Source organism: Crassostrea angulata, chromosome 6, assembly GCF_025612915.1.
Source record: "Crassostrea angulata isolate pt1a10 chromosome 6, ASM2561291v2, whole genome shotgun sequence".
NCBI classification, from domain to species: domain Eukaryota; kingdom Metazoa; phylum Mollusca; class Bivalvia; order Ostreida; family Ostreidae; genus Magallana; species Magallana angulata.
Window position 1 is genome coordinate 5,789,604 of NC_069116.1, and position 26,538 is coordinate 5,816,141.

The window sequence follows — 26,538 nt, forward strand, 5'->3', positions numbered from 1 at the left end:
TATACAGTATACAAGACTAGCTATTAATTTCATGATTTTTGAAAAGTTGTTTTATCATCAGTCATTAAAAAATAATTAGTTGGTATCACTGCATTTAGAGAAAAAAAAAACATAAGCAAATCAATAAAACTTCAATAAATTAAACAGAACAGTTTTCAGAGACTTTACTACAAAAAAAGTCTATGTTTCTTTCTCAATTTAATATATCAAACAGAGCAAAACAGAAGAGCATGTAGTACGACATATCACCCGTATATGTACTTGTATAAAAAAATCTCCAAATTACTTGCCAAGTCTCGGTATCTAACATACATGCAAATTAACATGGCAAAACATTGCACTATGCACATTGCATTATACAATATAATTTGATACAACATTGTATCATATCAAATGATACAATATCATGTGATATAGTAAAATATTAAATAATACAATATTATATGATAAACTAATATATATAACAATATCATATAATACCATTTCATGTGATATAATCATAGATAGATAGATAGATAGATAGATAGATAGATAGATAGATAGATAGATAGATAGATAGATAGAAAGAAACCAATATATTTTATACAATATCATATGATAAAATTGATCAAATATAACAAAATCATTAATTCAATTTCATGTGATATAATACTTTATTATAGAAACCAATATCATACTATACAATATAGTATGATACTTATATATATTATATACATTATTGTATCATACGATACGTTTTAATTGGAAACATGATATCATTTAACAAACACATCTATCTATCAAGCAGGTTTGAGTGAGGTAGGAGATTTTTGTAGCATCCTTGATAAGAGAGATCAAGCTCAGCATATGAAGCTACCTCTGCGTTTCATTTATAATATAGTTAAATCAACTATGCAAGCTATTATCTATAAAACATGTGACCTGTTCCAAAAACCTAAACTTAATCCAGCATCCTAAACCTATGGCTCAGATTCCTCATTCCTGTCAGGTGCATCAGTATCATAAGACGCATCATCCACGCAAGTTTGGTGAAGATAGGACAATTAATAACTTAGATACAGGACCTGCAACAAAATCTTTAACCAGGTCGGACGCCGACGCTGGGGGTATAGCATACTAAGTAAGCTCCCCTTGACTTCGTCTCGGTGGGCTAAAAATGGCAGCTACAATTAGCGTATCTCATGCAGAATTTTTGAACCCGTACAGCTGTATAATCATAACTTTGAATACTGTTAGTTAAGTCCAAATTAAGTGTTGCAGAAAGCGAAATCATATAATTCAAATAAATTAGATCTTTCTGGCCATGGATCTAAAATCCCTGGTACGTGCAAATAAAGACAATTGATGCATATTGAGGATTTGGGAATAAACTTCCGTTTATCATTTCCTCAAACGAGATTCTGGGCTGTAGCCTAACACACGCTCCCATTCGCTTCCTGTGATAAATTTTAGAATATCTCCAAGGGTAATTTTCCCTTTCTCTACTTCTCTTCTTCCAGCTGTAAATTAAAAATAAAGACTTTTAACAATTTACATTACATCTTTCTGACACCTTGCATTTAAAACATTATTAAAACTATACAACATTGAGATGGTGATCATCTCAAAGGGCCCTGCTAAAATAATAGACAAAAGGATGAAAAGAATTCCAGAGGTTTTGACCTTGACCTATAACTTGGAAATTTTCCAGCTGGCATAAAACTTTTAATTCAACCTCACTACCCTTTACATAGAGGCATTTTTGTTCAACCCGAGCGAGATTAAGCAAATGCGATATAATCTACGGTCTAAAACTGATTGTAAAGAGATCTGCTATGACCTTTACATTGACTTGGTTCAAATTATAGAGTAAATGCACACAATTTACCCAAAAGCCAGGGTTGTCTCTAAGACCCGGGGGACAGGAAATTCCCCTGCCTATAATGCCTTACATACTCGGATATACTTTTCAAACACAATGTAGCTAGCTATATTTAAGCTAGAACCCCAGACCCCCGCTTTAATTGTTATTTTACTCCTTCTACTTCAATTTTTAGAGACAATCCTGCGAAAGCTTTCTTAACGTGAAGTAGGAGCCAAATAGGGCCAAGTGGAGAGTATATATGATATAATGCCCTTTGACACTATAATGCCCTTTGCCCTAATATGACTTTGACACTGGACCTACAAACATCATTCAAGGTCACTACACACCTTTTGATTGTAGGCACTCTGTGAGTAAAGTATGAGCCAGCTTGGACCAAAGGGAGAAAAAATATACTCTGGACAAGGATTTTTCATATGATACTGCTATAACCTTCAGTTTTGGCCTTGAAACTTAGTTCAAGGTCACTGCACACCCTTTAACCAAAAGCTCTGTTTATGTGAAGTATGAGCCAATTAGGACTAAGAGTATATATGCTCTGGAAAAATAAATTCGTGATCCAATATGACCTTGACCATTACCTTACAAAGTTCGTTCAAGGTCACTGCACACTCTTTGACCATAGGCACTATGTATGTGAAGATTGAGCCAGATTGGACCAAGGGGAGTAAATATATGCTTTGAACAAAGATATTTCATATAATTCTGCTATGACCTTCAGGTTCGACCTAGAAACATGAATCAAGGTCACTGCACACCCTTTAGTCAAAGGCACTCTGTGGCGGACAGACTGTTCACTATATGGCGCTTGCAGAGCGGGACCCTAATAATATTCACTTCTTCTATACCTATGTATAACAGCCCAATTGTTACTTTGACAACTATCAAACTAGGATTTAGAAATTGTCATCATCCAAATGACCAAATGAAGAACTTGTTCATGTAAAACAATTAAATAAACGCCAATTTTTAAGGAGGGATAAGCAAGTTTTCCAGCTAATGAAATGTATCCAAATTTTATGAATATAGCATTAATTGTAGCCAGGGCGATTACAAAGTCTTCCAAACGAACAAGGCCATCATTGGGATTAGGGATAACCGACATGGGTCAAACTTTACAGACAGAAAGATTTGATACTTGATTACTTCGTTTGGGAGACTTAACAAGATTCCCATTGAACATTGTATGTGTACCTGCAACTTCCTTTAAGTAAAGAAGAAAAAACTCGTACATCTTCTTCTACTGTTTTCTTTTGTTAGACCCTGTTTCATTCATTTTTGGCTGCAGAAGGTGTTTTAGTTTTCGTAATGTGATATCAGTATTTGCGAAGGCTGGAATAAAAATCTAACACAAGGTTTTGCTTTAATGTCCTAAAGGAGTAAGAAAATATGCATATAAAAAAAAATCGTGTCAATTAAATGTTTCGCCAGGATACTAAAAATTTCCTTCTCAATAAAAACTTGAAATGTCATATCTGAAGAATTTTGCAACCACCTATGAAAGAAAAATGTTATAAGGTATTTACAATAATTTATAAAATGCAATTTGGTTACATGGTTAAATGCTGAGTCCTCATTGTACCATAATCAAACATCCAGTTTGTTTGTTTGATGTCTTTGAGCACAGCAGATTTTATTATTTACAAAGGCATGTGCTTTCGTACTATAAAATATGAACAAATTACTGGAAAGCTCAGAAGTGAAGACAGACGAACGCCAGACAAAAATTGACCAGAAAAGCTCACTTGAGAATATATTCCCTAACATAACTTATGTCAGATTATTAATTATTCAACCAAACAATTCATAAAGCTAGATTTCACACAAGCATATTTGATTCTGCAAAGTATCTGCAACAGTTAATTACACACCTTTCATTCTTCTCTGATTGTTGCGGCAATGGAGTGCTGCAAATGTGTATATTTTGTATGAGATGTTTGTTAAACTTCCAAGTTTAAACTTAAATTCTCATTTCCTTAACACTAGTCTTTAATGAGGCAATGGTCATAATAATATTGCCTGGATTAAACCACCTGACATCCATATACAAGTCTGTAATATATTGTATGGTGTTCCGGTTGGGGTGAGCACTACATATGATTCAATTCACCTATTCATAAGTGTCATAATGATAAATCAATTTCAAAATTAGCATGGTTTTACAAATGGATACAGACCACAAAGAGATTGAATAAAAAATAAAATACAATTTGCCTTATTTGTAAAAATCAATATTCATAATTTTTTCAGTCAAAAATCCTTTTAAAAAAGTTTTGAGTCTGCGGTAAAAGCTAAGGTCATTTGGGAAAGCAGAAACAATACATTTCTTTCTTATGCATCAATATAAGTAGTAAATTAAAGGTATAAGTGCTGAATGGGAGCTGAGGAATTCTAGTTACAGAGTTTCGAAGACACGCATCCCCTGGCTGCAGTGAATTGTTAAACAAGTGAAAAGCTGTCAATGTGACAGCAAACCGGGTTTTCTTTTATGTGAACTGTATCCATAATCCATGTCAACCCGTATCCAGTGAAATGGAGTACCCTATATGAAATATTTTGCCAAAAAATGACTAAGTTCAAAAGCTGGTATTTTTTAAATAAATAATTGGAAATCAAAATCCTAGCAATATACACACCTCTGATATATGTACAATTGATCTGCAAAAGAACAACTTCCTATCTTGAAAACTGTAGGAGGAGTTATCCGTACAATGAGGGTACCCTATATGCAATATTTTGCCAAAAATGACTAACTTCAAAAGCTAGTATTTTTTTCATAAATTATTGGAAATCAAAATCCTAGCAATATGCACACCTCTGATATATGTACAATTGATCTGCAAAAGAACAACATCCTATCTTGAAAACAGTAGGAGGAGTTATCCGTACAATGAGGGTACCCTAAATGCAATATTTTGCCAAAAAATGACTAAGTTCAAAAGCTGGTATTTTTTTCATAAATTATCAGAAATCAAAATCCTAGCAATATGCACACCTCTGATATATGTACAATTGATCTGCAAAAGAACAACTTCCTATCTTGAAAACTGTAGGAGGAGTTATCCGTACAATGAGGGTACCATATATGCAATATTTTGCCAAAAATGACTAACTTCAAAAGCTAGTATTTTTTTCATAAATTATCGGAAATCAAAATCCTAGCAATATGCACACCTCTGATATATGTACAATTGATCTGCAAAAGAACAACATCCTATCTTGAAAACTGTAGGAGGAGTTATCCGTACAATGAAGGTACCCTTTTGGCAGCCGCCCGCCCGCCCGCCATTTTCACCATTTTAATAACCGGATTTTTCCGTTGGAAAACCCGGTTAAAAAAAGAACTGTCCCGTACTATGTACCGAAGGTTAAGAAAAAGAGATCAGGAAACTCTGAGTATTCTTCTTTCATAGTCCATGGTAAAATAAATTTTACTCCTTCACGAAAACTTATCAAAACTTAACAGACATGGTCTAGTTCCATGTTATAATCATATCATCGGAAGACTTCCCTGTGCATGACGGGAATACAGATAGTGAAAACAAAACTGAAATTTATCAGTATTCTGAGACAATGCGATGGACAAGAGAAGGACACAAGGAATTCCAATTGTAACAAATGATCGGGTTTGGGGTTCAGATAATTTTTATATCATACGGGTGTTATCTTTGATGCTAATGGTAATGTGCGAGGATAGTCCGGATTACACTATTATATATAAGAGCACACTCGAGAGAAGAGCCGACTCTGTGTTCGGCTGTCAAGGGAGTAGGTACGTTAATACGACTGCACGGTGTTCGTATTGGGTTAATCTTTAAATAGAGCGTTAATATTTACTCGTATTTTATTAACTGAGTGTACCTGGCTGCAGCTTGTGTCGGCTGCAGAGATACAGCCCTGTACATGTGATATAGGCATAGAGCCTTATCAGGACAGATCTCGCAGGTCTCGAGGCTGAGACCTGTGCCTCGGATAGAGCCCCGGGTTATAACCCACAGATCATCAAGCCCCATCCCTTATAAATAATTTGTGAATTATTTGTTTTGCATGCTTAAGGATAGGTCATCCTTACAACTATATCTGTATATATTGACTCGTAGTTTTTGTGATCGTTTTATGCCGGTATTCATATATGATTATTAAATAAACACATTCCCCAGACTGGTTTCAATCACCGAACCCAAAACTCGTTACAAATTGGTGGCAGCGTCGGGATTTTGATCAGTCAATTGTTTTCTACAAATTGTTAATATAATATTAATTATGAGCGTGCGCGATTAAAACGCCGATGTAGAATATTTAGAGGGGGAAATAAATCGGCTCAGTAGAGAGATACATGACTCTCTACGGGTTACGAATTCTCCAGGCCGAGGCCGGAGACCCAGACCAGGCATGAGTACCCGTACCCCATACGTGAGCCGGAGAGACAGTGTGAGTGGCTATGTGTCTGGAGATGTGTGCATGTGTGATGATGAGGATCCTGTACCTACTGACCGGCCGCCAGTGCAGAACAACGCAAACCCAAGAACAAGTAATACGAACCCTGGACCGGGCCGATCTCGGAACTTTGTTAAACCTGCAACATACGATGGATCCGGTTTATGGAATGATTATCTGTCCCATTTTGAATCAGTCTGTCTTTTGAATGAATGGTCAGAGACTGAGAAAGGGCTATATTTGGCTGCATCCCTGAGGGGACTAGCACAAGGTGTGTTAGGAAATCAGCCCAGAGACGAGAGACAGAACTATAGGAAATTAGTGAAGGCCTTGCAAGATAGATTCGCCCCTATGAATCAAACTGAGCTATACAGAGCACAGCTGAGGGAAAGGAGACAAAAGGCTTCTGAAAGTTTACCGGAGATGGGACAGGACATAAGGAGACTCGTGAATTTAGCTTACCAGACAGCCCCCGATGATGTTCGGGAAATACTAGCTACTGAACAGTTCTAAGATGGGCTACATAACTCGGAAATGCGTCTTAAGATAAAGCAGGCTAGACCCATAAACTTGAATGACGCAATACAGAGAGCTGTTGAGCTGGAAGCATATTATAGGGCAGAGAATCGCCACACAGATGCAGTCCGGACAATGAGTGAAAATACTGAAGACTCGTCCAAAGCTTCAAAACTCAATAATTTTATAGAGACCGTCGAGAAAAACATGCGGTCGTTACAGCGCGATATGAGAGATTTGAAACAATGGAAGTTTCAGTCTCAAAGCCAGAGACGCATGCCTCGCCTGGAGACACATGCAAGGGATAGTAACCGGACGAGGAAACGTTATAAATGTGGATCCGACAAGCATCTGAGAAAAGATTGCCCACAATTGAATAAGGGGTCTGATGACAAATTAACACAAGTTAATACAGACCCTGAAACGTACTACTACACCACACGCTCGCTGCACGCTCGCTACACGCTCGCTAAACGGTTCACACGAAACGCTGAACGGTTTACACGAAACGCTGCACGCTTTGCCCGAAACGCTAAACGATTTACACGAAACGCTGAACGGTTTACACGAAACGATTCTCGCACGAAACGATTTGCTCGCTTTTCACACGCTTTGGACACGCTTTTATCCTGATCGATTCGGGTCCTCTCGGATTTTTACCCTGACTCTGTTAGTAAGAATTAATTTTAAGATAACACGAAATAATAGAAATACTGATATTAGAAACATATATGTACATAAGTATTGATTTGATTGATTAAATTAATTTGGTACTTATATTTAAAGCAAAAAGTTATTTATTCACAGAATTAGCCAAAAATATTACTTCTATAAATATATTTATTGCCCAAAAGAAATATCCACAGATTCTTATTAGTACCGTAAATGATAAATATTTCATAGAAAAAAGTTACTGTAACACAATATTCAATACCAAAAATAAAATCCGTATGATTACAAACTGATATCGGTTTTTCAGTATTCGGCGGGATTTGTTTTTTCTTCTCACATTAATAATTTTATTGGTTTTAGAGAATACGATGTAAAAATACTAACTGTAAATAAACCTGTGATTATTTACATTGATAATTTGGTTTTTCAGTATTCGGCGGGATTTGTTTTTTCTTCTCACATTAATATTTTTATTGGGTTCAGAGAATACGATGTAAAAATACTTACTGGAAATAAACCTGTTATTATTTACATTGATAATTTTGAAAGTTATGTAAAATCTAATTAGTCACATAAGTTAGAAAAATACTATGAAACAACCGACTAATTTTTTTATGTCGAATCATTCGCGTAAATAAATGTTCCGTATACATGTATAATATCACAGAGAAAAATCAATGGATTAAACAATAAAGAAAGTTGTCATTTCTATTTCGGATTTCGGAAAGAACAAAAACTAAAAAATGATTTAGATTTTTGTCTCAATATTCGTATACATATCCGGCACCCCGCATAACGGCGTACAATATATCTATCATAATCTATTTAAATTAAGTACCATGCATATAGATTCCAATAATAATAAATTGCTTGTGTACATTTGAGGAAAATTAGGAAAATTTCAGTGTGTTTATTATTTGTTGTTTTCCGTTATCAGTGTTTAAATAATTAAAATAATAACTTGTAGAAATATTTTTAATCGGGATTCAAAAGAATTTACTTCCCGCATTTCATAGAAATGAACAGTATATTTTCTTTCTATGTTAATTTTACATTTAATTTTGTTCAAATTAATGTTAAATAATCGATCATTGACATTGTGTGCATCCGACTACCTTGAAGTCATTAAATTTCTATTGGCTATTGACAAAAAAAAGAGACGCGTGACCATCCAATGAAAACGAATACATGTACACAGAGTTTGATTGACAGGTTCAGCCAGATGCAGGTCTTACCCGATGTCCGAGGTTATGTGTACTGGTTGTACACAGCCGAATAGTCTCAGTAACTAGTCTTCTTTCAATCCGCGTACTTTTCTTTTGTTTGTTAAAAATTAATTCAATTTTGTAAAAAGATAAGTATATCATTTCTTATAGATTTTTTTCACGAGAATATCTCAAAGGAGTTTTGCCAATCAGTTTAAAGTAATGTTTAACACGAGCGCTATTTTGAAACAATTAAATTTTCAGAGAGTTCCGAATGAAATCTGATGAACGTTTCACACGGTTCTCGCACGCTTTGCATGAAACGATTTACACGCTTTGCCCGAAACGCTGCACGCTTTGCCCGAAACGCTAAACGGTTTACACGAAACGCTTCACGATTCACACGAAACGCTAAACGGTTTACACGAAACGCTAAACGATTTACACGAAACGTTTCTCGCACGAAAGTCGCACGCTTTTTTGGTGTAGTAGTACGTTTCAGGGTCTGTAGTACAAGAGAAACGAATCCCAAAACTGATGCAAGTTTCCAGAAAAACCAATGTTCTAGTGATCAGTATTCAAGAGTAGTACACTCTATAAACGAGAAAGGGGTTTATGTCACTGCTCGCATACATGGGATGGATGCTTACCTATTGGTTGATACAGATGCTACTGTATCATTGCTATCCACAATTTGTTATGAGAACATTAAAAGGGATGCAAATCACGCGTTGACTGAGGTAGAAAGAGATGTACTATCAGCTACTTGTTCAGTACTACGAGTGCTTGGGCGAACTCCAGTAGATTTTACATTGAATGGCATTGCCATACAGCAAGAAATGATTGTCGCAGACTTGACAGTAGATGGGATACTTGGACTAGATTTCCTAGTGAGGCATGAGGCCGTCATTAACATGAGGATGCATCAGATATCAATATCTGGTATCGAACATCCGATTCAGCTTGAGGGGTCAGCGAGCTATTATAAGGTGGCCATTATTCACCGAGTGACTGTACCGCCTAGATCAGAACTGGTAGTTGAAGGGCAAATACGTGCAAGTTCTGATGGAGGACTTCCAACCAAAGCTGGACTGATAGAACCTTCTGAAAAGTTTCAGAATTCATGTATGCTGGCTAAAACACTTGTCCGTAGACAGGACACTATTCCGCTCCGTATCATGAATATTTTGGAGGATAGCAAGACCATCTACCCAGGTACTGTTGTTGGGAAGTTACATGCTGTTGATGAGGTTCTTTCTTTGGTGTCAGAGGGAAATAGAGACTTGGATGTGGACAGAGAGTTGCCAGCTCATTTGCAAGAGCTATTCATTAGCAGCACAAGTCATATAGATAAAGATGATGTCATGAAAGCAAAGGCTCTTCTTTTGAAGTACGCAGCTCTATTTTCAGAGACAGATGAAGATGTAGGCCGAACCGCCAAGGTCAGACACAAAATAGAGATTGGTGTCAATGCACCAATTAAACAAGCACCCAGGCGTCTACCGTTTCATATGCAAGAAGAGGTACAAAATCACGTATCTGACATGCTAAGAAGAGGTATCATAGAACCTTCTCAGAGCCCGTGGTCAGCAGCAATCGTGCTTGTAAAGAAGAAAGACGGATCCACAAGGTTCTGTGTCGATTACAGACGTCTAAATAGTATAACAACGAAGGATGCCTACCCATTACCTCGTATTGACGAGTCTCTGTATCAACTACGAGGCGCCAAATGGTTCAGTACTTTGGACCTGAATGCTGGGTATTGCCAGGTAGAGCTAGATCCAGAGGATAAGAAAAAGATTTGTCACCCGACAGGGTCTATATGAGTTCAACGTAATACCGTTCAGGTTGTGCAATGCCCCAGCCACGTTTGAACGATTGATGGAGACTGTGCTGGCTGGCTTACAATGGCAGGTTTGCCTTATATATCTTGATGATATAATCGTTTATGGAAAGACATTTGATGACATGCTGCAAAATTTAGAACTTGTGTTCGAAAAGCTTCTTGCGGCTGGACTGAAGCTGAAGGCAAGAAAGTGTTCGTTGTTTGCTCGACAGGTGAAATACTTGGGGATATCATCTCGGAACAGGGGATCGAGACTGATCCTGAGAAGGTAGAGATTGTTAAACATTGGCCAGAGCCAGTAAACAAGACCCAGGTGCGCTCTTTTATCGGTCTTTCCAGTTATTACAGAAAGTTTATCCCTAACTTTGCTCGAATCGCTCAGCCCTTACATAAACTTACAGAGGCGTCTGTTCCATTCAAGTGGACTGACGAATGCCAGGACGCATTTCAGCTCCTCAAAGATAGATTGATATCAGCGCCTATTCTCACGCATCCAGACTTTACGAAGCCGTTCATATTAGATACAGATGCGAGTCAGTATGCTATGGGTGCCGCTCTTTCACAACTCCAAGATGGCCAAGAAAGGGTTGTGGCGTATGCAAGTAAAGTCCTGAGTAAATCAGAAAAGAAGTACTGCGTCCCCAGAAAGGAGCTTTTGGCTGTTGTCACTTTCATTAAGCATTTTAGACCTTTCTTGTATGGACACAAGTTCTTAGTTAGAACAGATCACAGCTCGTTGAAATGGTTGCTTCGATTTAAAGACCCGGAGGGGCAGTTAGCTCGTTGGATCGAGGTTATATCAACCTATGACATGGAGATAGAGCATCGGGCTGATAAACTTCACGGGAATGCAGACGGACTCAGCAGAGTGCCATGTGGCCAATGCGGTTATTTCGATGACTGGAACAAGTCAGAGGTGTCTGAAGGACATGTTAGAATAATCGAGGACAAAATAAGAGAAAATAGTGAATCAGATTTAGCTACATTGCAAGATGAATGTAGGGACATAAGACTTGTTAAGTCTTGGTTGCAAGATACGACACGTCCTGAATATAGTGATATATCCTCTGAGAGCTATGTAGTTAAGTCACTTAGGGCACAGTGGAGCAGGCTAACCCTTAAGGATAACTTTCTATGCAGGATGTGGGAAGTCGAGGACAGTAACATGACAACATATCAGATAGTTGTTTCTTTATCCCAACGAAGATATATCTTACAGCAGATGCATGATGCAAAAACTTCTGCTCACTTAGGGGTGACAAAAACCTTGAATAAAATCAGGCAGAACTATTACTGGCCAGGGTTACAGAGTGATGTAAGGAGCTATATCTCAGGCTGTGATGTGTGCTCCAGAAGAAAAGCTCCTCTCAAAACAAAAAGAGCCCCTATGCAGCCTTTACAGGTAGGCTACCCTTTAGAGAGCCTACCCTTTAGAGAGGATAGCTACAGACATTCTTGGCGAATTTCCTGAGACAGAAAACGGAAATCGATACATTATCGTTATCTCAGATTACTTCACAAAATGGAAATATGGAAGCACAAACCGTAGCTAAGATTGTCACTAATGAAGTAATCTGTAGGCTTGGATGTCCAGCGACAATCCATTCAGATCAGGGAAGACAATACGAGAGCCTTCTCTTCACTGAGGTATGTAAGCTTCTCCAGATCCGCAAGACAAGAACCACACCATATCATCCGCAGTCAGATGGTATGGTGGAACGGTTCAACAAAACATTAGCCACTATGCGGAGCGCCTACGTGGATGAGAATCATCGAGATTGGGATGAAAGCATTCCGTTTGTGATGATGGCTTATACAGCGTCTCAACATGAAACCACTGGCTATAGTCCTAACATGCTTATGTTAGGAAGGGAGGTCGCTACACCTCTAGATATCATGTATGAGATGCCTTCGTCTTGGAAAGAAGTACCTAGAAGTGAATGGGTTTGGATAATGCAAGATCGGATGGAGAGAGCACACGCCTTTGTCAGACGTCATGCAGAAGGTGCAATGTTTCGTCAGAAACATTATCATGACATGAAAATGTCCTATGAGAAGTTCAAAGGAGAAAATGTATACGTATACTTCCCCCAACGCAAAGTTGGATGCTCACCGAAGTTCACGTCATACTGGCGGGGACCGTTCAAGATACTCACAAAACTATCGGAAGTTTTGTATAAAGTTAACTGTGGTCGGAATGGTAAAGACCAGGTTATACATTGTGACCGCTTGAAAACGTGCAAAGCTCAGATTCTGAAAGGAGAGAACGAATTGCAGACCTCTCTGGAGAGCAGCACGGAAAGCCAACTTGATGTTCAGTTTGAGTCAGAGGTTATTGATGAGTGTCAGTCTAAGGTAGAGGTTACAGATGAACTAGCTGGGGAATTCGAGTCCAAGCGCAACAGACGTGCTCCAGTCTGGATGAGAGATTATGTGACAGAATAAATTGTTCAATAAAACAATTAGATATTGTACATATTAGTTTTGTTGTTTATTGAAATGATTCTGATTTTTTGTATAGTGGATAGATAGTCTTATTCATATAGAGGAATGTTCATGCTCAGATGCATCATCGATTTTTATGAAAGCTTTTATTTTATATTGTAGTATGGTTAACACAAAGGCGACCCCTCGGAGGGCAAAGGAAATATGTCCTGTGTGTTTTGTTGAACTGGATGGTAAGGACGCATGGTCCGAACATGTGCTGAGCTGTGCAAGCAGTATGATGGTGTGCAAAGCCTGTCATGTATCCTTTAAGAAGAAGGAGTATCTGCAGAAACACATGCGGACAAAGCATCACGATGCCCCTTCCTCAACACATAAGGACATACGTCATGATCAGGGACGTGGACCCCGAAGTTCAACTCGGCGAGGTTCGGACTGAACCCGCAGAAAAAGAGATGGAAGCTTTACCATCAACCTCTCAGGATGACTTCATCTCAGGAAGAGTGGTTCGAAAAAGAACAGCGCCAAGTCCAGTGTTTTCGTCCAGACGAACCAACCTTGGCATTGTTGAAGAAACTGTGTCGAAGAAAAGTGTGGAGTTTGGGATTCAAACTGACAACCTGGATCCTGTCCTATCCAAGATCATGGTAGATGAAGCTACTCAAACGGAGGGCCATCATCGCAGAGTGAAGGAGATCACCATCACCAAATACCATGAAAATTGGCAGAAAATTAAGAGAATCAAAGAAAGTGAAGAACTGTTTGATTTGTAGATACTTATAAACATTGTAGCTGTACTGTGTTTGTCGAACATTTTGTTTCATTTTACATTTTTGTTATTTGCATGTGTATGTATGCTTATTCATGTTCATCCCCAAGAAGGTGCTATACATCCATCACTCATTCTGTACATTATTCATGTTTGATACGTCATCCTTTTTAGATAAAAATAAAAAAATATATATATTTATATATCTATGTTATCGTTTTGTCATGCGAGGACGCATGAAGCAATGAGGCGGGGGTTATGTAACAAATTATCGGGTTTGGGGTTCAGATAATTTTTATATCATACGGGTGTTATCTTTGATGCTAATGGTAATGTGCGAGGATAGTCCGGATTACACTATTATATATAAGAGCACACTCGAGAGAAGAGCCGACTCTGTGTTCGGCTGTCAAGGGAGTAGGTACGTTAATACGACTGCACGGTGTTCGTATTGGGTTAATCTTTAAATAGAGCGTTAATATTTACTCGTATTTTATTAACTGAGTGTACCTGGCTGCAGCTTGTGTCGGCTGCAGAGATACAGCCCTGTACATGTGATATAGGCATAGAGCCTTATCAGGACAGATCTCGCAGGTCTCGAGGCTGAGACCTGTGCCTCGGATAGAGCCCCGGGTTATAACCCACAGATCATCAAGCCCCATCCCTTATAAATAATTTGTGAATTATTTGTTTTGCATGCTTAAGGATAGGTCATCCTTACAACTATATCTGTATATATTGACTCGTAGTTTTTGTGATCGTTTTATGCCGGTATTCATATATGATTATTAAATAAACACATTCCCCAGACTGGTCTCAATCACCGAACCCAAAACACGTTACACAATTATCAGAAATGTAATAATGGCTCCCTCAAAACCAATGCACCTTGGCCTGAGAAACGTATTTCAATTCTATGTGGTCTTGCATTTTATTACATAAATCTTTGACAGTTTACATGTACCATGTTGATTTCTTCATATTTACAACTGACTGTAAATTTCAGCTTAAAAGGTCACATGTCTTAATAATAATACATATTGTATATGTCAATTTCTAGCATGTGTCTTAAGTCTAATTGGGCACGCACAAACTTAACTACAACTTAGAAATCAGGCACACACTGAATAATGTCAAGAGATTTGGTTCTGCTGAATTTTTAACTGATTCTTCTGCAAGTATAATATTTTAAACACAATACATCATAACATCACAAGCAAAATATAACACAATACACTTACATGTCTGAATTGCCACTGTCGCTCTCAGCTCGGTTTGAAAATTGAGAATAATCTACATATTCTTCTAAAATATCTTCCTCGTCATTTGTACTCATGGGATCTGGTAATTCATCATTCATTTTCTAGAAAAAAGGTTAATTTAAGGTATTTGATATAAATATAAATGTTTGTAATTAAATTTTCATCAAATATTATTTCAAAATCGAATGCATGTAGTATTATTTAGTGTACTTCATTTCCTATTTAGTCTGTCCCAAGGTATTTATGCCATACATTTGATGATTTAAAAAAAATATACACATACATGTACCTGTACACGAATAGCAATTGAAATAGATAAAACAGAAAATATCCAAGATAACCAGTTATTCAAACATTATCATTTTTAACTCAAACAAATTCAAAGGAACGAAAACACACAGATTTCTGACAGATTTATAAAGGGAAATGTTGACATCTTTTCTCCATTCGGAACTCACACGGAATACATTTCACAATTTTTCAGCATTATCACCCGGGTTTGTTGCAATGCAAAATCCCCGTAGACATCACATTTTTTAGCAGTGTCTTGGAACCTGTTAGCTAGAGTGGTGTTTCAAAGAGGAAATTGCGGAATTTTTTTTTTTACATTTTTGAATGAACATCCTTTGAAACCCGATGTATATAAATATCGAGTAAAGTGTAAATCAAGAATATCTTGGGACAGAATATTGAACATGTTTTCAATTATTACTCTTATTCTCAGTTTTTAATTACAAAACCATACCCGACATTCTTTGCTGTGTTCTCTAAAATCTGCAAGATTGATTAGAGAACCATGAATCTGACACTTCTGAAAATCAGAAGATACAAGGGTTCTCTTGGTTTCGTCTATGTGTAGTAAACTCTGTATTGGTCTAACAAAAATACGACCAGATGACATTTGCATTAATTCATCCACTGTGTATGCCCCAACACAGGTAACCATCAGAAAAACCCTTAAATTTTCCATGGTGCGAAATATTTCAAATCCTCCACTTTCTTCAAGCCTGGGAAATTCCCTAAAGCATATATAAAAATCTGAGTAAAGACTACTTTACTATAATTATGTCATACATCTATATTTTATTACACAATTTCAGAAGCATTCAAATCATTTCAAGACTGAGATTAAGATTGAGAAGGAGGTGCACTTTTACAATGATGAACAACAAGACCAAATTTAACACAGATTTTTTTAAATCAAGAATTAATAAAAACAAAGAACTGCTATTAAATCTGCATTTCGGGTGTAATGATTGTAAACAGATAGCCATGCTATGAACTTGAATTGCTAGTATTACATATTGGTCACTATGTACCTAGGTACTGCGCACCGAATGGTGGTATTGATAACTAACAGAATGAACTCTGTAACTCTTGTAGCACTGCGTAGTATTCCTAAATCCTAAATGATGATATGAAACCAGGTGAATAAAACGGGCATGATGATATCTAAATTGAGAGTTTAAAAACAAGTGTCATATTTGGCGATTCTGTGTCTGCAACGATAGCTCTGGTACTCTATATTGAGTCATGTATTGTATATTCTATATATTAACCTTTGTAACCTTTTATGCCATGTATGAATGAACGTATTATGAGTAAGTGATGCCTCATACCTAGGTGGGGGACTCCGAGACCCAGGACTCGGAGACTCAAATCCTGCATCCGTACTCTTTGATTGGCAGTTTTGACGGTTTTGTTACTTTATTTAGGAATAAAATATTAATCTTAATTTTGAACACTAAATGTACACTCATGATCGTCGTAGATGGGCCAAACTAGTCAGAACTGTCCATCATAAGTAATATGTTATATATACCCATGTAAAATGATGTTGAACAGATTCTTAGATTCTTTGATTTGGGCTGCTGTTAATTGTTGTAACTTTGACTATACGATCACGCTTTAATAAAACCGCTTGTGAAAGAAATACTGTACTTGGTGATTACTAAGTTTGAGCTGACACTCACGTGGATCTGTAAGACAGAAGGCTTACATGATTCATTTGTAAGTAATTGACTTTTAATGGCCAGATTGATAAAGCAAGGACATATTAGTCAGTACAGTTGCAACAAGTTGTGTTGTTATTATAAATAATTTCTCCTATGGTTATTTACATAATACTCTCCCATATACAGGTTAAATTAAACATTAGGCTAAATATTTTACAAAGATGACTATGACTGTTTAAATAGATCTTGAAAATAAATTATCAATGAACTTGAATGAAGCTTGGTACCTTAACAAGACAGATTTGATATCAGCTGCACTCCCAAATGATGGAAAAAACAAAGTTTTTTCAGCAAGACCATTTGCTTGCAGTGTAGTCTTTTCCCGGGAAGTTGGCACCTTGGAAGAATTCCTGCTTACGAGAGCACATACAATTTTTTAAAGTTTTCTGTTCATCTGTTCTGCAATATAAAATAGGACATAACATTATTTTCAATTCTGAACATCAATCCAATCTGCAAAAATGTAGTCCTCTCCCTTTTTATGCTCACCTAAACCGAAGTTCTGATCACCCGGTGTCCGTCCTTCCGTCTGTAAACTTTTCACATTTTTAACTTCTTTAGAACCACTGGTCCAAATTTAACCAAACTTGGTACAAAGCATCCTTATGGAAAGGGGGTATTACAATAATTGTTAAAATAAAGTGATCAACCTTTTAAATTGGAGATCATTGTGAAACAGTGATAATAGGGTGCATGTCTTAAAATATATTTTTCTCAAAAACCAATGCACCAGAAATGCCAACATACACACAAAAGCTTGTATGTATAGTGAAAATTCTACATTGTAAAAATTGTGACCCCTGGACAAAAACTGGGACCCCAGGCAGGGTTCAAAATTTTACATAGAAAAACATCAGAAAAATGTTTTAAAATCTTCTTCTCAAGAAACACTGCCCCAGAAATGCCAATATTTTCACAAAAGCTTGTATGTATAGTGAAGATTCAAAATTATAATCAAAGTACTGAAGTACTGAAGGGAGTTGATTTTATCGATTATCATTTATTTTAAAATCAATTTATCTTACATGGCAATTAGTTTCTAGTCTGTATTTGAATTACGCACTCTTTTAATTATAATATTAATTTTTAGACTTTTCCGACAAGAATTTCGACAAACCCATATGAATCATGTTGTGTAATAGCAACCACAGCTCGCCGGCGCGCAGCGCCGGAGCGAAGCGACCTCTACCGACAAGGCGTGTGTGAATAGAAAATTCGGACAAGTTGCACATTCATTCAACGGATTTTTTTGGCGTCAATAAATCGGACCAGTAATGCATTGTTTTAAGCGTCCCAGTAGTTCCCTGTACTCATGGTAATTTTTATTACTTCACACTCTCACGAGAATCAGCAAGACAGTAAAAACAATAACGATGTATACGACATACAGTCAATGTTACCTCTAAAGTTCACCTCAGTACACTCTCAATAAAAAATAATCGAATGACGTCACAAAGGTTTACACATTGATCCGATAGTTTTTTCGGCGTCAGTACATTTTGACCCAAATTCATTGTACCAATGGTTTCCAACCTCACGTTCTCCCGAGAATCAAAGTAAAACTTTTAAGAAGCATATAAGATGTGTAATTTTAATAACATCATGCTTTTTAAGTAAATAAAACAGTATACTTCGCGTACTTTAATTCTCAGGGGAGTTTTAAAGAGTCAGATGACACTTGACCAACGTAAACTTTGACGTCACAATAAGGGGAAATTACTCTAACTGAAGATATTGTAAATCTGCTGAAATTACCAAAATCCTCTCAAAATCTTGCAAAGCTAAAGAATGAGGACATTTCTTCAGATACAAGAAACAGTTGTAACTTGCACTTATTTGGATGAATGCCCACATTTATTTTTTTCACTATAATTACGGTAATTTCCTGGAACGTACACGTAGCATCGTTTTATTTAAAGGGGGTGGTTGGATGACAGCCTCATCCAAAAATTCTTTACAAGCCAAAAAAAAAAAATCGTGAAAATTCTAATCCTTCAGCTTTTTAGCAGTTCAATGGTTCATTTTTTTTTCACTTCCATTTATGTATTACATGCTGTAAATTCAAAAGAGGTGGGGGGGGGGGGGGGTCAACTCCACGTTCTTTTTTAAATAATCAAAAAATTTTAAGCGTAAATTAAATTTTTTTTTTTTAAATGGAGTTGGCAAATCCATGATAAGTCGATTTTCAATGTGTAAATTGAAAAAAAAAATAATTAAAGATTATTTTTGTTAACATGGGGGGAAGCTCTATGATGAGTCAATATTTATATGTAAGTTTAAGAAAAAATGTCTACTGCAAAAAAAGGGGAGGAAATACGTTACAATCACTTTAAAAGAAAAGATACGGTCCATTGAACATTTATAATATGTAAACGGTATGACCGTTGGACCGAGCTCAGATTTAACCCAGTGCAGTTTGATTTTTGTATAATAAAATCTATTTAAAACGCACAAAAATAGGATCCGCCAGCATGGTTGCCTACTCAAATCATTAGTCAAAGTTAAACAAAACGTCGCGTGCTCAGTCTACATTATGACGTCATATTTCAGACGTAAAACGTTCAAGTTTTGTCTTCGGAAATAGCCGAAGAGAGTTACGTGATTCCGAAATTTTTTTATTTCTTCTTTCATTTTTCATCAATTTAATTCATATGAATTCCAATGTAATAAAATTGAATACTTTATTCAGAATCTAAAAGATCGGTTTCTTGACGTTAATGTTTTTATTTTCCATCTGATAATTTGATAAGACATACATAGAACAACTCGTGTTTCTTGATTGAAGCACTATTGAAACTTGTCTAGTTTCCTTTTTAATTTCTTTTAATTCAAATTACCTTCTATTGAAACACTGGAACTTATTTAATCGAGTTTAGGGGCAATAAACTTCTATAAGTACCAGTCAATCAATGATCGAACTAACTTTTTAAAAACAAAATGGCTGCCAATATGGCGGCGCCCAGGGCTGGAAGAAATTTTTTTTGGCCTTAGTACCCCTGATTCAACTGTCATTTTTCACTGATTTTCTTATATATACGTGTTACCATTAATCCTCGCTGCGCTCGGTAATATGTTTTACGGTGTGACCGTTAGGGCGAGCGCTGAAGGAACCACACATCTGTCATCATTGTTAAATGCAACCTGTGGACTTGCCCTAACCAATAAACTTTGGCTTTGTCTTGAAAACTTTTACAACCGCAAGGAACCCGAAGTTATCAAACTTTTATTCCAATGGTCCCTTCCTAGGCTTTTAAACTTAACAAACTTACACTGAGCATTAATACAATGTTAAACAAACTTACTAAAATATTTTGATAAACAAAAAGCCGTTTGGTTTTTTTTATGTAAATACAATTATTTTTTATCATTACTTTACCTTTTAATAATGATCATTAAAATCAGTAAACAATAAATTGTGTGTCTGTGTTATTTCTCATTCTGTTCCTTGCTGTTACCTGTGTTTAATTATTTTCCTATGTGACATCAATTTTTTTTACGCTCTATATGCGTTGTAGACATATGCCCTCACTCTCTTTTAGTGTATGATATCCAATATTTTTGAAAGGTTTGACCACATATGCAACTTTTATAACAAATACATGTAGATATTTTAACAGTTCAATTGTTTTCCTTTTATTTATTCATTACAAAATGACGTGGCTGCACGTAGATCTAATAATGATTGGACTTTTCTTTTTTAATAATTTTTGTCACCTACCTAACGTATGCATCTATGATTGGATCAATATGACAGTAAATTTAGCATGGAACTTGCATGTGTATTTACTAATCAAAAATTATCAAAACAAAACTAATCATCCAAAGAGTCACCGTTAACACTGATACTGAGTACTTTCTACACGTTACATCCAATATACAGATGCTTGATCCACCTCTAAATGTATCGCGGGAAATTAAAACGCGAGATCACTGTGACGTCATACTTAACTTTCTTTGCGCTCGACAGTTTTCGTAAATTTGTCGGACAAACTCGGGGAAGGAAATGACGTCATATGTCAGCAAAAGTTCACATAGGTACAGGTTTTTTTTAGGTAAGCATATTGGTTGCATACTTTGATGTTTTTGAAGGACTTTTTATTGGTAAATGAAAATGATGTATGCGATTTACAGGTAAGAATTTTCCTTAGAAACGCTTCCTGTTCTGCCATGTTGCTATGCACCGCAAAGGATCACTGGGATAGTAGAACGTTTTCACGCGGGTCCACAATATTTTCTTTGAACAATGTGCAGATTTCAACTCGAATTTCCTCCGTTCGTACACGTTGTGTATGGAGCTCGCTACGCTAGCGGCGCTTCGCGCCGCCTCGCTGCGCTCGCTATTAAAATCTTTATTATTAAACAACATTGTATCTGAGATTAAACTATTGTTCTACTTATAAATAAATAAATTATAAGAAATCTTATAAACTATGAATAATGAAAATTTACTGAAAAATAAGTATGTTTTATTTTATATTCCAATCAAATTCATTTACGTTGTTAATTTTATTTTTATGGATTTATCATAATTCATTGTTTGATTACATGCTGTGCTCGCCCCCAAAAGTCGCACCGTAAAACATATTATTTAAAGATAGATTTCAAACTATGTATTAGTAGTCTCTCTACTTGTCGGAGATTATACGGAGACAGCCGAGCGTTTGGTTGAACGAGACTATATTAAACTCTGGCGTAGGAACACATGAGACTTCAAAAATATCTAAATCGTTCATATTATATTAAATCAGACTATTTTCAAAGTGCTTATATATAAGTTTCCTTGAAAAACAATTCTTCAGCATACATTACATCGAATTTTTCTATTTTTTCAAGAACAAAGTCTTGTCAGCGGTGATGATTTGTGCTTAGGTGCAAACACTGTTTCACTTTCGGTTTGCCAGAGTAACTGCATAGGTGAGTTGATAAAAATCAACTCCCAAAAATCATCACTCCCAGACCAAGACTAGGGCCCCAGACGGGGTTCAAAGTTTAACATAATTATACAGGAAACATGTTTAAAAATCTTCTTCTCTCTAACAATGCAATAGTCTTGGATATTATTGGCTATTCTAAATTGTTAAAATCATGACCCCCGGACTAATACTGGGGCACCAAGAGGGGTTCAAAGTTTAACATAGAAATATATAGAAAACATGTTAAAAAAATCTTCTTTTCGAGAACTACGAGGGTCAATCAAAAAAAAATTGAAGACTTTTGTAATCGCTGTGTTACTTTACGTCATATTACTACTAAATTTGGTAGACATAATTTAGCGATAATTTCAAACAATTTGCAAGAAGAAAAGTTAATAAATTCTTTTATTTCTAAGAATTATTTAAAATCTAATCCTGCAAAATAGAGGTCACGGCGCACGGTCAAAATTTGTGTTATGTCAACAATAAACCATATTATGTTGAAAGTAATACCTCTATAAATTGGGCTTAAAACCAGATAATATTGAAACCTCAAATTAAGTGTAGTCATGGTATTCTATGTACCAAATAATGACGGGATATATTGTTTTGTCGAACAGATATTAGTAACTAAAGACAGATAGTCCTCTTTAGAGTTGACTTAAAACATGGACGTCGCCGGACTTCACGGCGCAACGAGCAGTACAAACAGAATGGATTTAACTCAGGAAAAAGCCGATACAAGCTGCCAAAATGCTCAATGGTGCAAAAAATAAGTCAGACTACAATTATTTGCAAGTTTGTGTTTACCTGTAATAAATTTTGTTGGGGTGATGGTAATTGTATTTTGAATATAAAACAGTCCGAAAGAGAGTAGAATATCTGTAAATATTTGGTCAGAAAATAAGTAACGTCAACCGACGTTCAGGGTGTATCCTTACTGTAAACTAAGAGAATAATGAGATACGCGGATAGAAGATGAAAACTTTGTAGAACTAACTTATGATCCTCGAACAAATGTGTGCAAATAAGTTGTTATTTGGTTCAATGCCATTTTAAATTGTAAGGAGAAAGGCACAAGAGACTAAACTTGATATAAAGATGGACATTTCTATTAACTGTACGCGTTTAATCTTGATGTCATGTATTGAACGTTACCGTGTGCCGTGATGACAAATCATGTTGTTTTTAAAATGGGGTAACAAAATACCATTTCACCAAATGGACTAAAACTTCGCATAACATAAGTGTTGGTGCACAGATTAATCTGTTATATCAAAGTACATAGAAGCGTTTGATAGGGGTTAACTCAAGAAAAGTTTCTAAATAATGTTTTACTGACCTTTGTCCAATCAGATCGTAGCTGGGCGGAGTTAAGACATTGCCGATCGTGACTTGAATGAGAGAGAGAGAGAAAGAGAGAGAGAGAGAGAGAGAGAGAGAGATTAAGTGAATTGTGTAAATTATAAGTGGTGCCGATGAAGAAATAATCATTTGTTATAAACTTGCAAACAAATTAATTAAGGTCTGTATATAATAATTACATGTATATCCTATATTGGTATAACTTTAAAGCGTTTTAAAGAACGGTTGTGATAATTTCTTTGGCCGCGCGCCGTTGACAATATTTATATGTATAAGAATGACGTAGCTAACCAACTTAATTTTCTAGCATTGAGTCCGAGAATACGGGCATTTCATATTTTGAAATGCGAACGAATGATCAGTTATGAATTCAGATGTAGTGAAAAGGAAAGGCAACGCAGACGGATACTTAGTGGAAAAATAAAACAATGGCGAACAAATTCGTCTTAAGGTAAAGAATGTTTCACACTGAGTAAACCATGAAGAAAGGTTTTTAACAAAGTAAATTAACAACCTATGTTTGATTTCAGGAAGATTCGGCAACATATGTAATAAAAACAGTTTCGTAAAGTCTTTAATGTTTGACATTCATTTACCTTATCCCATGATCTATTTATGGATTTCGTTGTTCCTTGGCTACAGAATTTCAAAACACTTCAAAGTTTCATGAATTTATAAAATATACTAGGCCTTGAATTGTCACTTTATAACTATTGTTGATAAATGGTTCGCTTATCTGCGTCACCTATAATTTACTCCATTAACCAGTTAACTCTCTCTCTCTCTCTCTCTCTCTTTAAAATTAAGTCACGAGCGGTAATGTCTCAACTCCGCCTTCTACGATCTGATTGGACAAAGGTCAGTCAGAACATTACGTAACAACTTTTCTGGAGTAAATGCCTATTAAACGCTTCTATGTACTTTGCTGTAAGTATGACTTTCATGAAAAATATATGATAGACAGCCACATTGTCTTCGTATTTTTTGATTTACCCTCGTACAATGTTACAGTTTGTGAGATTACTATGCATAAAACCTTAGATAGTGTAGATTTTATATATAAAACAATAGGGACCCCTGGGATAATACTCGGGACCCAAGACGGGTCCAAAATTTAATGAAGAAGTATATATGGAACATTAATTTGTCAGATAACTACGTAAGCATCCTGAAATAGTGTAGATTATAAATACGAAAAGCCTTGACCTTCGATCTAATACTGGGGTCGTGGAAGGGGTTCAAAGTTCAACATAGAAATATAAAAGGAAAATGTTTAAAAATCATCTTCTGGAACACTACAATGCTTCAGTTGGTGTGATTACTTTGCAAACATCCTTCAATTATGCAGATTCTAAATTAATTAAGCTGTGACCTCCGGACTAATACTGGGGCCCCAAGAGGGTTTCGAAGTTTAACATTCATGCCTAATAAAAGGGAAAACAGTATGTTCTATGGTATTGTACCTAAAACCGATTTCCCCAGATTTCCCCTAAAATTTGCGAAGGGAAATTCACTGCTACATTTAAAAAAATATCTGTTTAACATTGTAGTATCAAGCATGTTATTCAAGAGTTTTCATAAAGTGTACATATATCCACTTAAGTTCTTGCCAGTATTTTTTTAATAAATGAAGATTTCAAGAAGTTAATTTACTGAATATGTATTTGTTTCAGTCATACATCAGTATTTCAGTTACAAGTAAAATGCTCTTCTTCCTCTGCAGTAAATCAATTAAAATACTTACTTCAATTTACAACATCACTCCTACTGTTGTGACCTGAAATGATACAATATCATGTAAGGCTATATACTGAATTATATTTGAGGTTCTCATGCATATTCATGATATCTAAAAGCAAATAAGGACGGGGTTTTTTATCCCTTTTTTCTTTTCACCATTTTATCATTGATAAATTAGATTAGATAAAATTAGAATTTTTTTTATCTCAAAATCTTCTTTAAGAATACGTCCTTCATATTAAATGTATCGGCTATCCGATAACAACGGTCGCTCTCAATAACTGGGTTGCGTTCAAGATCGTAGCTGTTACGTAGGGCTACGTAGTTGAACGGTAAGCTGCCTAGCTGCCAGGTAGATATTCGTAGACTAAATATTTTAATCGAATTCATGATGGCCACCTTAGTTACCATTTTCAAACAAACATGAAATCTATTTATTTCAGTGATATTTTATTCATCCTTTCAGTGAAAATTAATTTTTTAAATGTATATTTCCGCTTGAAATTAACAAATTATGTCCATGAAATTAGTCTTTATTTAAATATTACCAACTTCAAATCTGAGACCTAGCGGCTAACCTATCGGTCCGTTCAATAGACCAAGAGATTTCAACCTAGCGGCTAGGCTAGCAGCTACGATCTTGAACACAGCCCTGATAATAAATATCCAATATACACATGTACACCGAGTGTATCGTTAGTACTAATAATTTAAAACGAAATATAGTATGATCTTAACATTTGGTAAAATAAATTGTCATATATATTCTTATATAATAAGTTAACAATATAGTCACTATCTCCAAAACCATGATGCTTACATGCACATGTCTTGCTAGAGCAAATAGCCGTCGATGTTCACTGACGGCGTCGGCACTTCTATTGGACCGAGTTGATGATGAGGCAGGATGCTTATTAGCCCCACTAGCAGGAACAGAAGTCAATAAATCTGCCGCCTGACCAAGCAGTCTCGACGCCTCTCATATGACATCCTCCGCTTTTACCGCGGCCATGTTTGGATGCTGAACCGCGGCTTTCTTGCTTTCTTACATAGAACACAATAATCGATGACGCATAGTGCTTCCCCAAAAGCGCCACCTGTCGTTTATTTGTGCGTCCGCTTATTTCATATTGATGTATATTCGTTTTACATTTGTCTGTTGGTTTTACTTTTTTTGTTTGATTTGTATTTTTAGATATCTTTGGTTGATTTTATGTACATTTATTTTGCAAAGAAGACATTTTGTTTTGCACTTTTGGTCACTGATACTATAGTTTTAGATTGCTTAATTTAGTTTATCGTTGATTTTGTAAAATTGTATTTTTTGCCCTTTCCGCTGCCCATACCTGTCCATATGCCATACTCATTTACATGACATAAGGGACATAATTAGTGTTAACTATTTAGAAACTACAAGTCTTGATATTGGTGCTTTTGAATTTTGCCTTTTAACATAACCTTTTTCCATTTATTTATTTTTTTCAGCATA

General features: G+C 36.0%; 2 protein-coding genes across 3 annotated transcripts in view; both read right to left on the reverse strand.

Annotated features, from left to right (window-relative positions):
* LOC128186458 (uncharacterized) overlaps positions 1–26,538 on the reverse strand; it is a 70,317-nt gene that overhangs the window by 20,294 nt on the left and 23,485 nt on the right. The gene's annotated exons all lie outside the window — the stretch shown is intronic.
* On the reverse strand, positions 656–26,525 carry LOC128189709 (uncharacterized). Of its 2 annotated transcripts, XM_052861431.1 has the most exons (6): positions 25,054–26,525; positions 17,259–17,430; positions 15,762–16,035; positions 14,996–15,117; positions 3,736–3,771; positions 656–1,499 (listed from the first exon to the last, which is right to left on the reverse strand). In XM_052861431.1, exons 3-6 carry the CDS (start codon positions 15,984–15,986, stop codon positions 1,310–1,312), a joined length of 573 nt encoding a protein of 190 aa, XP_052717391.1. In that variant the 5' UTR covers positions 15,987–16,035; positions 17,259–17,430; positions 25,054–26,525; the 3' UTR covers positions 656–1,309. The 2 variants fall into 2 exon arrangements, with proteins under 2 accessions (XP_052717391.1, XP_052717392.1); XM_052861432.1 differs by lacking the exons at positions 17,259–17,430; positions 25,054–26,525 and having other exon boundaries at positions 15,762–16,414.